Source organism: Perca flavescens, chromosome 22 (assembly GCF_004354835.1).
Source record: "Perca flavescens isolate YP-PL-M2 chromosome 22, PFLA_1.0, whole genome shotgun sequence".
Classification (NCBI taxonomy): domain Eukaryota; kingdom Metazoa; phylum Chordata; class Actinopteri; order Perciformes; family Percidae; genus Perca; species Perca flavescens.
This window is the reverse complement of record NC_041352.1, coordinates 19,726,642-19,740,003: the sequence shown is the minus strand read 5'-3', so window position 1 is coordinate 19,740,003 and position 13,362 is coordinate 19,726,642. Positions and strand designations below refer to the sequence as shown.

Here is a 13,362-nt window from a genome sequence, read left to right as displayed (position 1 = left end):
CCTTTGTACCATAATGATTTGCTTACCACCTACACGCAAGGCAGTGGGCGGATGAAGAAAAGGAGCTGCTCATGTAGGAAAACTTTGCACATAGCTTTGAAAACACATCAGAATTGTGCCCGACTCCATCATAAAAACATGTAGAGCTGATACAGGTAAATGCCCTGCGTTGAGTGTTTTGTTTGAGCTTGGCTAAGGCTGCCATGTTACATCTCAGAGGTAGCAGCAGCAGCCACGTTGTGCCACAGTAGTTCATGTGAGTGCAGCCCTGTGTTACATGATGAACTGGATGTTTAATGGTAACCTCTAAGCAGATTAAGAGCTAGTTGGCTGGAAGAGAGTTGAGAGTTTTGATAAAGAAAGGTTCTTTGTGAACATAAGTTTACCTTGGTTTCAATATGTTGAGATTACATACATATCAAGGGTGTAATGGTCATAGGTGGGGACGGTGGGTACACGTACCTATCAGATTTCGTCATGAGTCATTTTGTACTCACCACTTTTTTTGAAAACCTCGAGCTCAATTTAGTTAAAAAAAAAGTTCATAACACATATAATTCTTGAGCGACAGATGCCAACAAATCCACAAAAATCTCTATCCCCACAGGGCAGGCACAGACACAGCCGTTCTGCTGCCGCGCTGGCTACACGCTTCTCTTTTCACAACACTGCAACAACTTTTTTTTTTGGAAAACTTAAGGCTTTCTTCTTCATAAAACGTGTCGGACATGATCACATTTTTGTATACATCTTTATTCATTTACATTAGTAAGCTACAGGACAGCGTCTTTCAAAACATGACCTGCATGAAAGAGAAAAAAAAAATCAATGCGTCATTGTACCCAGCACTTCTGAAAATGCACTTGCAAATGCGTCTCTGTCCCCAGCACATTTCAAACCAAACTGACGCCCCATGGTAATGGTAAGTAAAAGTCACAAGTTCGGTTTATACCCCGGTTTAGGAGTCATGGTTCGGTGCGTGTTCAGTACAGCTGGAAAAAAAAAATGTGTTTCAGTTCCATCTTGGCTATATTTAAAGAATGAGAGAAAAACATGCCCTGGTTTATTGGCATTTCTTTATTAAACCAATCACAATCGTCATGGGCGGCGCTAAGCACCCGACAGAGCCACAGTGGTGTAACATGTGTACGTTCAAAAGTTGTTTTAGTCGTGCAACAGAAAACTCAGATTCTACAGATAGTCTAGATAGCTGTCTGGATTTACCCTGCAGAGATCTGAGGAGCAGTTAACCATAGTCCTCAGAAATCCACCAGAGTTTAGAATTCAAACACAAAGACAGCGGAAGGTACTGGACATCCAGCTGAAAAGAGTGAAATCCGGCGGAATTTCCGACGGCAACGGAACAATCCCGGAATTGAAACATCGTGGACATAGACTACAGTGTGACTGACTTGCCCATTGATCTGGTGTTTTAACCTCAGTACATGTTGCTAACAGCGTACGGCTAAAAGTTTTGCATGCTTGTGAACTCTGGTTCCACATTACGTGCATCATTCTAAATACCGTGTATTCTGCGTGCAGCTGTGTGCACCGGGCCGTGACCCCTGTACTGTGACGGTTCGGTACGAATACAGGAACCGTTACAGCCCTATTTTAAACCCATCACTGTTGTCACCAACCAACTGTGTTTTTTTCCTAACCCGTTAGAACATTTTTGTTGATTTGTCTAATGTGGCATTTACAAGATAACCCATCTCTATATTCATTTTTACCTTTTTCTTAGATTCAAAGAGCAATCTGAACATTGTTCCTTCAAGGCAAAATCTACAGTTCAAGTGTGACGGCTCAATTTGAAAGTGCTTTTCAATCTATTGAAGTATTTGTCATGAAATGGCTCTTTTTTTTTTTTTAGCTGGTGTAATAACATATTGTTCTCCTCTGGCTGCCTCTTTCTCTCTCATAACGCTAAGGGAGACAAGATTTCATATAAGATTTTTTTCCACCAAACCAAAGCTGTTATTAGCCAACAGGTGGTCAAGACCGGGAGAGGCGCTGCAGTATGCCATATAATGAATTGTGTTAATGACACCATCTGTTGGCATTCCTGCTTTTAATACTGTAAAATCATTTCAAACTGCACAGCAATCATTACACAATAGAAGCTAAGCCTCCTGCCAGTCATATATATATATATGATGTATAATATGCAGTTCAGTGTTCAATTGAAACCAATAAACAAGCAAATTACGGTAGCTCTCCAGGCTACTTTCTTAAAAGTAGTGACCGATGTATGTTGTTATTCTCCTTTGCAGACAACACAGCGTCCATACTGACGAAGCGAGGCGGTTTCAGGAGACGGGAGCAAGCTGTGTATCGGCTGCCGGTGTTGATTGTGGACAGCGGAAGTCCTGCCCTCAGCAGCACAAACACACTCTCAGTGCGAGTGTGTGACTGTGACTCTGACGGCGTAGCCTTGTCTTGTGGAGCTGTGGCCTACACCGCGACTGGCCTGAGCACCGGCGCCCTCCTGGCTATTTTAGGCTGCATCATCACACTTCTGGGTAAGATCTATACGACCTCAGTGTCAGAGGTAACAATTACTGTATATGTGCTTTTTTATATAGCTTAAGAGGTTAGTGTTAAGCTCAGAGTGATCATTATTGTAGAGGTGATCTTTTCACAGCTTTGGCCACTAACCCTGTCAGATATTAAGACATTTTATTCAATAATTTAATTGTAGTTACTCATCAATATGCTTAAGAATTTTACTGTTTTATTTTGGCAAGTTGGAACTTATTTCAAGTGTTTTATATACAGTTTGGCAGTTCATTCTATAATTCAATTCAATTCAATTTTATTTATAGTATCAAATCATAACACGAGTTATCTCGAGACACTTTACAGATAGAGTAGGTCTAGACCACACTCTATAATTTACAAAGCCCCAACAATTACAGTAATTCCCTCAAGAAAAACAATATTTATCTCTAACATTTAGTGGAGTAGAAGTATAAATTAGTATATACTGTAATAGTAATACCCAAGTAAAGTATACCTACCTCAACATTGTGCTGAAGTACAATACTTGTACCACTGCTCACTGTCCTCAGATCTCAGCTATTAAGAAACAACAAAAAAAAATGTACCTCAGTTCAGTTTAATGCCTTAATTCGCATTTAATGTCAATACAATTACAACATATTGGTAGATGGCAACAGCACATAATAAGTAATTAGCAACAAGCTAAAAGCTAAGACAACTAGTAGTAGAGCTGCAGTATAGCAATAAAACAACCAGCAGTATCAGCAGCTATTAGCTACTGATGTTGCAAAACATACAAATTCCACCTGAAAGGCCAAGGCATCGACTGTCTGTAGATATTACTTAGGGGTGTGAATCTTCACTGGTCTCACGGTTTGATTCGACTACAATTATCCTGTCAACGATTCAAATCAATTCGATATCACGATGCGTCACGATGCGTCACCTCCTCAATATTATTATATATTGCTACACATGGTTTTCATCGACAAATTCCAGGCATCAGATATATATGAACTCCCCTTTTTCATTGTATTTGCTCTTGAAAAATACACTTCCTGATTGTAGCGTAGTCTGAACGCAGCAGACAACAGACAAAAGGCAAAAACAAAAAAAGCAGCGACCGGAAAATCAACAAGTAACATCATTAGAGAATAATCGATGGTCTGTCACTGCATCGATGCAGAATCGTCCAGGTCTGCATCGCGATGCATCGATGCAATGATTCACTTCAACACCCCTAATATTACTGTAGCAAATATTATGCATTGAGAAGTGAAGCAGTGATCAGTGTAGCCTTTGTAGAGAGTTGCTGCAGTCTCACATTTCTAACAACAAAGCAGGAACACAATAGTTTTGGCTTGAAGTGTGTGTATGTAGCCAAGTCGATTAGCCCTAACAGCTAATATAACAGACAACAACCCAGACCAACCAAGAACCAACCCAGTGTTACTTATAACTTCTCTGGACCTTCCCATTGACTTAAAGTGCTCATATTATGCTCATTTTCAGGTTTATAATTGTATTTAGAGGTTGTGCCAAAATAGGTTTACTTTTCCAAAAACAGCTCCTCTTTTCACCCTGTGTGTTGAGCTCTCTGTTCGCACATGCGCAGCTAGGTAAGGACTAATAGACAGTCAGAAGCAGAGCATGAGGGAGTGCCATGCTAGCAGCTAGGCTAGCATTACAACGCGTTTTACAAAGTGATGCACGTTTGTCTCTGAAGTAAAGGCTGGACTACAACAGAGCTGTTTGGAACAGTTTGTGAACAGTGTTTTCTGTTGGAGATGGTAAGTCCCTTTGGGGTGGACTTTGGGCTTTTTCACTTTGTAAACCTATAACGTGCACAAAAAAGATATAACACAATAAAGGAAAGGGAAAAAGCCAAAAAGCATAATATGGGCACTTTTAAAGGAAAAACAAAACAGACACAATACCCTCCTTTCCAATATCTCAAAATGATATAATAATGACAAGAATAACAAATGTACAAATATTCCAGCCACTTTATTTTTGAATATTAGGCTATGAAATAAAACAGAATATGAATGGAATCAGATGATGCTATAGCCTGATATGTTAAGATCAGATGATCATTATTTCTTAGAGGAATGAGTCTGGGATAATAACCCTTGCATGCTCTCCAATAAAATTCAGACTACTCTTCTTTCAGCAGAAAGAAAAAATACAAGCCCTCCTCTTTCTCTGACCCATAATAATTTTTGTAGAGACCCTAAGCAAATCAAAAGAGTGGGCAGCACGTTGATATCTTAAATAGACTAGCATTACTTTCGAGTTGTCTGTCTGAAGTAGTTTGCAGGCTTTGTTGCAGCTGGAATATATTTAAGCCAACAATCTTTACAGTTTGGATTTAAGTTCAGACTTAAGATAAATAGATGTCAGATATAGAGTGCTGCACTACCTCAGTATTACCAACCCATTCAGACTCATCTTCGCTATTATGCAAAATGCATAATAGGCGGGTGAATGTGTGAGGAAAGCTTTGCCAAAAACAGAGTTGCATTTTGAGGTCTTGCACATGTCAAACCTGGAGGGAGATATCTTCCCGTCATATTTCCTCTTTGGTAGATACATGTGACTGAGGTCAACCAGCTCTGAATAGTAGCCTGGCTGTTCACAAGTAAAATACCACTGAAATCCTGCCAACAGGAGCATTTAACTAGAGTCGGCATACTGGGTTTTGGAGGAGTATTTCTATTTTTGCCTGAGTCTTTATCTGTACCCAGTAGATAATACAAACATATTCTATGGGTCTGATGGAATACGTGGTCACCCAAGGCTTTTACCTTGACTTTATTGAAGATATTTAATTCTGTTTGACAAATGAAAGACATTTGTCTGACTGGATGTGACGGTATTACATTTACTTGATTGGACACTTAAATAAACATAAGGTTCAAGTAAGTAAGTATAAAAATCAAGTAAGGGTTTTTTTTAACCCTTTTTTTGGCAGTTATGATTATGTGTAATTTATGTGACAGTGCTCCTCTTGCGTTTGAGCACACTATACTGAAAAATATAGTGTAATTTCATTGAGAGGAATGCAGTACCTGAAGGAAGGCAGCCTGAATCAGTGATTAGAGTTTAGATTTTAAATCATTTTCCCTCCTAAAAGTAGCTTCTCATGGGGCCTTCCCCCAGATACTTTTCAGTATATTTTATATAGAGTAGTAGTATACTGTATATAGTATTTCATCGAGGTCATAGAGAGAAGTACTGTATGGAATACTGTACTTTCAAGGACAGGCACTCGTCTACTTCTGTTTTCTAGTGTAACACCAAGATGTAAGCAAAGAGACTTGTAAATGAGAATTAATTAACATAACCTTAAAGATGATGCAGCACTGAGCCGTCACATCCCGGCTGCATTATTGCTCATAAAACCCACAGACAAAGCGTCGTAGTTTAACGCTTAGGTGATCTTCATTGAAAGCTGAAGAGGATCTAAACGGCATAACCGAAATGAGTTCTTTGATGGGGTCAACTTTGCTTTTTATTCCATCCCTTGAAGTTTGCCCTCCTTGTGTTGCAACAGAGAACACTTTTCTTGGTAAATGAAAACTTCAAAAGAGCAACAGGGGGAAATATGTGGCGCTGCAACCCTGAACTCAGCATCGCTAATGAAAGCTGGCTCTATTCTGCACGGCATGGCCTGAGGCCACAGGCTTAGAACTAATGGCCTCCAGTTTAATATACCTCCAAGTCGCCGTTTGTGTGTGTGTGTGTGTGTGTGTGTGTGTTGCGCGCGCGTGTGTGTGTGAGCGTGCGTGCGTGCGTGTCCTTAGTTGTCCCCATCAGTCTGTTTTGCTCAATTGGATCAGCCTCTTTCCTTCTTTTCTCTGTTTCCTCTTTGTGCATATCCCTCCCCCCCTTCCTTCTTCCCTTGTATTAACAGCCCATGTGTGATCCTTTATTCTGATCTTCCTTGATGCTCTTCCATCAAGACCTCTTTCAATCTGTAGGTAGCAATTGAGGCTGTGATTGCATGTGATTGTGTTGTTTTGGATAAGACACGAGCCAGAATAAGACCCAAGCTGCTGTCGTTCTCAGATGCTGTCTTAAATAATGGTGGAGTATTCAGATCTTTTACTTAAGTACAACTAGTAATACTTCAGTAGTACTGAGATGCAGAATGGCTCATTTAAGAAAAACATATATTATATTACTGGATTCTAATTAGTGATACATTAATGTTTTCATCTCGTTAATGTTACAGCTGGTAAAGCTAGAGCTAATGTCAACTACTTTACATAATTCTGGGTATCTTAACGTGTAATATTATATTGTAAGCTATAAGTTGATTTATATTTTGTATTAATAATCTGAATCTGCAAAGTAACATACAATACATATAGGGAAGCGAAAAGTACAGTATCTGCCTCTAAAATGTTGAAAAAAGAAAAGTAAAAATTACCTCAAAATTGAACAGACTCCTAATCTGCTTCTTTTTCTCCTGCATCACACACTCTTACCTGCAGCAATGATTCTAGTTAGCTGTCGCCAGTCTAATAACTACAGTACAATGGTGCGAGTGGAGAGCGCTTCAGAGCGCCACAGGATTTTTCAGTTGTGTCTAGCTTCAATCACAACAGTTGATTCAAAGTGTGCAGTTTCCACCTGCCTGCCTTTAATCCACACGGAGCTGCATGCACATTAGCTTTGGCTCTACGTACTCATAAGCTAAGTGGTCATTAATCATAGGTTGATATTTTTAGATTTAATTACAAAGCTTGTCCTCTACTCCTCGCAGAAATATTTCTGAAAATGCATCGGTACAACTGTTTTTGTTTTTTGTAAATGTCATTTAAAACCTTTTTTTAATGATACTGTCACTTTTGGATGATGCATCCAAACCACTGATACGATCATTATCTTGTTAAGATCCAGTGCCTGTTTCCCCCAAGAACAGGTCAGGTATGGCTCAATCCTCCAGAGGGCCAATTAGGACATTACGTAGCACTCCAAATCTCCAGACAGTTATTTCTGTCTGAGTATTGCTTATCTGACTCATTCTATAAATCTTCATGTCCATTCATCTGTCTTTTATTTTACCGTCTGTCTCCCGCGTTAGCCCCTCTGTCTGTGTCTCTATTTATGTGTCTGTATTCAGATGGCAGACAGTTTCTTTTTCTAGATCTGATCTTTAAGCTCCACTGTGCACATTGTAAGCTGCACATTTGTGTGTTTAAACTGTGTAATTATTTGATATCACACTGGTTGACATGCTAAAAATAAAAGAAGAAAAGGTAATCGGGCCTTTTTTTTTTTTTTTTTTTTTTACTTAGCGAGTCAATTAAGAGATTTGTCTTCATAATGACAGCCTGGCAAAAGCTAAAAAGACCTTGTGTTAGGGAATTGGGAGGAACAAAAATGTTAACAGCTTGCAGAAGGATACATAGAACAAAATAAAAACAAGACAATAAAGAAGCACAAGCACATAATCTGGACAGATACACAGTGTGACAGATAGCATCAGCGACAACAAAGAAACCATAAAATATGTTTGATTCATGCAGCAAACATACAGCAGCACTGATAAAGATGCCAATAACTTGGAGCATTTGTGTTTGAGGATTCTGATTGTTTCTATGCCCCTCATCAAGTTGCGGTGTATAATGCATTTTATTGCAATGTCATCCATGCAGGAGAGTGATATCTGTCATGTTGATGAGGTCGCATGAGAGCTAGTGATGGTTCAAATGAAGCTAGTCTATGTCCACAACGTTCCACTTCCGGGATTGCTCCGGTGCTGGCTGGTAATTCCGCCGGATGTCCTTCTTTCAGCCGGATATCCATTACCTTCTGCTTTCTTTGTGTTGGAATTGGGGCTGAACGAGTTTGGAAAATAATCTTAATTCCAATTTTTTTCACCAATTTTATGATTGCGTTTTAAAATGCTATCATTTTTTAAGCTCATTATCTGCTGTATTATTTAACAAAGACAAAAAAATGATTGTATGACTAACACACTATTAGATGGATTAAACAAACTGTCCCTTACTGTGATTATATTGATTAAATTAGGCGATGCATGAATTTATTTGAATGACATTGTTTATTTATAAACTACTTTAATCACAGTGACTGATTTGTTAAACGTCCAGCCTTGTAATACAATGTAATAATTACCATGACAACATAAAGCACTGACAAATAAGCCTGGTGTAAACGTTAATATTAAAGTCAGTAATCATGCATAAAAGCACTTTTTAAACACTGTCTGTGAACTTTACTGGGCAGTCTTTAAATATGTATGTGCACAACGAGTATGGCAGTGCCAGCCACAGTGATCCTGCAGTTTGACCACGTCAGTTGTAGCAGCAGAAAATACTCCTTTTTTCAGCTCCGCTGTGACTCTCTGTTTACAGTTTTTGTGTAAGCTTTGGTATGGCCACCGGGCTAAAATATGTGCGGAGGGCATGTTGTACCGCTCATCCAGTGTATTTATCAAAGCCGTCAGCCCAGGCTTGGTCACAGTACTGAGGTGCATCCTTTCTTTCGCAATAAAATTACTGCTATTATAGTAGTATTATAGTAATTTCCATGTTCTGTTACTGAAGTATGTTCATACGGAGTTATGCAGTCAGTGATCCCTGTCGGGTGGTGTTTCACTTACTTGACAGTTGACACACTGGTGTTAGGCTTTTTAGCCATGCAATTATTGTACATGGCTTTGTGGTGTTTTTTTAAAGTGGTGATAGAGGTTAGTGGTGTTATGTTAATTGCAAATGCAATTAATCATTCAGCCGTAGTTGGAATTTTAAACTCCGGTGGATTTCTGAGGACTATGGTTAACTGCTCCTCAGATCTCCTCCACAGCGCTGTGGAGGAAGGTCTGGCAATGCGAGACTAATCAGAACCTAACTGTGGCAGGATGCTCTGTCCAGTCAAATAAAGAGTTCTGAATGGCCTTAAGAAACAATTGACTCTACACTAATTTCTCAATAACAATCAGTTGACAAGTTATTTGTATTGATAGTTTGACTGAGCACACCTAATTATTGTGGGACATCCTTTTCAACCTCAGCGACCTCTGTGTGCTTTAAAGCTCCTGAAAACTTTAGTATTTCTTATGACATTGAATAGGAATGATGTTTAAGTATGCAAAAATCTAAGTTTAGAAAAGTATATATATATATATATATATATATATATATATATATATATATATATACACACTGTATATATTAATTGAGTTAAACAGTGAATAAACTCAGATTTTATTGACAGTGCCCTGGCAACATAAGCAGCAATTAAACAACTGTTGTTAAATCCTGATTAGTGCATTGAGGTACGTGACATTGTACCAACTGAGTTTAAATGCATAAAAGAGTATTTTTTACAGTGTGGTATTAGTACTTTTACTTAAGTAAAGGATCTGAATACATCCTCCCCAACTGCTCATAACCAAATAACATAACCACAACTGTTGCAGAAAAGTTTTAAAATAAATCCTCTTTTCTTTTTAGACAATTGCTGATTGATACCTCTTTTAGAAATTGCACTGCAGCACAGAGACAAAATGAGTGAATAATCAGTCCCAGTTTCACCAGAATCACACAGCATGGAGAGAGAAAAAAATACTCTAATGAGAAAGTGCATTCAATGATGCATGTAAGAAAAGGGCAGCACAGAAAACTCACCTTGTTCAGTATCGATTGGGCCGGGTAAATCTTTTAAACAATTAAATTACAGCAAAAAGCCTTTGTAACACTAAATTGATCTCCCTCGCTTCTGTTTTTCATTTAGTGTACATCATCAGTAAATGTGGTATGAAGAGTTGTATCAGGGTTTTGTGTCTTTGCTTAGCTGTCTGGGCTGGAAATCATTTCTTAAAGGACCCTTGATACCTGACACAAACTCACTATTGTATGCCCGGCCATCCACCTGCTCATCCTAGTAGGACGTGATTGGATGTTGGCCCGCTTCCAGTCCGTGATGCATCGTGGCTGCCTTCGAGGCATTAAACCCTAAAGAGCTTTGCTGGAAGGCACTAAGAATATTCCATTTCAATGTGCCACTTTGTAATTTCCTTTGGAGAAGCCCTACTGAATTGAATAAAAGAATGACTCGAGTTCCTGAAATTAAAGGAAACAATATTCCACAGAAATGTTTGCCGTTCTGTCTTAAATCACTGAGAAAAAATGTCACAGTTATTAGCAGTGGTTGTTAGACTGGAGGGACCATTCCAAGTATTTTGACAAAAACTGCAGCATGGTACCAGCAGTCACCAAATAGCCAACAGGAAGCTACCCATTCATCTCCTGCAGCCTTTCCATGTGACACTTCCCTCCCTTCCATCTCTTCCATTTGCTCCCTTATTAGAGGTTGTGAAGTGGTGTTTGAATTCGGTTCCTGGGCCTCTTTCTCGGCTGCCTGCAGGAGCTCGACGTTGAGGAGGAAAAGAAATATGGGCCCACGGAGCGATATTTCATTGGCACCAGTTTGACATTGATGGATAGAACATCATTAGACATTTGCCAGTTTGCTTGGGCGTAGAGTTATTTTCAGCAATAATGTATGGGAGAGGGAACAGGGACTGGAGGAAGGCTTCTGGTAAGATCTCAGAGGGACAGAGATTCCAGTTTGCTGGAGTTTTGTACTCTAGAAGCAGAAGTCTAGAAGCAAAGTGTAGGTGGTGGAAACCACAGAGGGTCATAATATATTACATTGCAGGTTTAGTTTTTTAAACTCTAATTGGATTCATAGTGCAGTGGTTTTCTAACAGTTTTAGTCAGATGTTCTGTCACAGCCCTGCCAAATGAGTTCAAATACCCCGCTCACTGACACCGCCGTCATGTTTCAAATTAGTTTTTTTTAAATTCGATTTTAAACATGATGTTATTTATCACTGACAATTACGTAAAAGTGGATATTGTTAAGCTTCAATAATGTACCATACAATTTAACTGTCGATGCTTGAGTGGTTTAAGTTTGCATTTTTACCAGTATCATTTGGAGAGATTGAAGCTGGATGTTTTAACCAATTATCCGTTACGTACAGCAGTACCCCCTGGTGTACATGCACCCCTGGTTGGAAATCAATTTCACACTGTATTCAGCAAGTTACATATCCCTGTATCTTTCCAGCTGACTGGCACAGAAAATGTGCACGTTGTCAGTCAATATTGACTCCAACATCTCTTCTCCCTTTCTCTGCAGTGATGGTTCTGCTAATTGTGACTATGCGTCGGAGGAGGAAGGAGCCTCTGATTCTCGAGGAGGAGAGGGACATCAGAGAGAACATTGTCCGCTACGACGACGAGGGTGGGGGCGAGGAGGACACAGAGGCCTTTGACATGGTTACTCTCCGCAACCTAAACGTCATCAGAGATCCCAACGTTAGGCGCGACGTCACACCAGATACTCCCACCTTCTTTCATTACCCATCAACTACTCGCCCGTCCTATAAATCCCTACCAGACAACGTGGTGTTTCGAGAGTTTATTTGGGAGCGACTTAAGGATGCTGATGTGGACCCGTCAGCTCCCCCGTATGACTCTCTGCAGACATATGCTTTTGAAGGCAGCGGCTCTGTTGCAGAGTCACTAAGCTCTTTGGAGTCACTAAGTACAGACTCAGATCAGAACTATGACTATCTCAGCAACTGGGGACCACGCTTCAAAAAGCTGGCTGACCTGTATGGCAACAGTGACGGCACCAGTGTCTTCTCATAGCCCCTAAATGTCTCTCTTAACATTTCTCAGACTTATGGAAAAAAATAAAAAATAAGAGTAATTTATTGTCAGAGAAAATGATTTTGTCTGCCTTAGTGCATCAGAGGAAATAAATTCAAAGACAACACAAGAGAGATTGAAAAAAAAAACACTTTGACTTCAAAAGGTTTTTGGTTTGTTTACCTCCTTGTGTGGATTTTTTTAAAAGCGTGACATGGTGAGTTTTGACACAGACTTCAAAAGTGGCTTGACTGAGGAGGAGACCTTGTGTGCAAAAGACATTAAAGGGTTCAGATTTTGGGCTCCAGTCCAAACATTGACTGCAGAATGCATACATATTGAAGCATTTTTACGGTGGGGCACCTGTCCTTTCATTCCAGCGATGGGCGCAGGCCCAGCACTCTGGCTTTGATGCATTCCTTTGTGCTATCTTTGTGCTGAAAAAAAAAAAAAAAACGTTTCTCATGAAATGCTGTGTCCCCTGACGGCTAATCACAATTTATGTGTTTTTTTTGTTGTTGTTTTTTTTGGTTGGGGATCAGGGTGATGAGAAGCTGTTTTTCATAAACATTTTTCACATTATTCATGGACTCATATCTCTCAACACATATGAAAAGTACAGCTGCACTCATACAGTTTGAACACGTAGTTGATGTGCTAAGGAAGTGATGTGAAGACATTAAGTTGTGCAAATAATAAAAAGAATGACACGTCAGTTTGTGGCTCCGCTGGGTGAAACAGGAGTATAGTAAGTATAATTTCTCTTATTCTCCTAACAATACATTTTGCAGATGTTGCAATGTAGTGTTTGTCAGAGTCTGTTTTTCTTCCACCTTTCTATTGACAAGTCCAATGTATGATTTCTGAGCTATACAATGTCAGGATATGGTTGTTCTGCTTTTGTATGAGGCGGGGGGGAGGGGGGATTTCTGGGGATCATCTGCTACATGAGGAAGCTATGTTGAAGGATCAGTCCTTGTTGTGCTTGATTCACGCCTTTTAGACTCTAGAAAAAATAATTTGTTTCTGAAGTGACAGTCCTTAACTGGGTGAAGTTTGTAAGTAAATGGATTTTGCTTCTGTAGTTTGCAGAGTCCAGCATACAGTATATTGCCATTCAGAAATGAAATCAATAATGTCTTTGGTTTGTTTGTTAATTGAT

The 13,362-nt window shown here is 39.5% G+C and overlaps 1 protein-coding gene across 6 annotated transcripts in view; it reads left to right on the top strand.

The window, feature by feature from the left end:
* Positions 1-13,060, top strand: part of LOC114549038 (cadherin-7) — a 153,949-nt gene extending 140,889 nt beyond the window's left edge. For all 6 annotated transcript variants that reach the window (XM_028569149.1, XM_028569148.1, XM_028569147.1 and 3 more), the window contains 2 exons: positions 2,274-2,522; positions 11,686-13,060. In XM_028569149.1, coding sequence (XP_028424950.1) covers positions 2,274-2,522; positions 11,686-12,200 — 764 coding nt within the window. In that variant the 3' untranslated portion in view covers positions 12,201-13,060. The remainder of the gene's footprint in view (positions 1-2,273; positions 2,523-11,685) is intronic.
* The last annotated feature ends 302 nt before the right edge of the window (positions 13,061-13,362 follow it).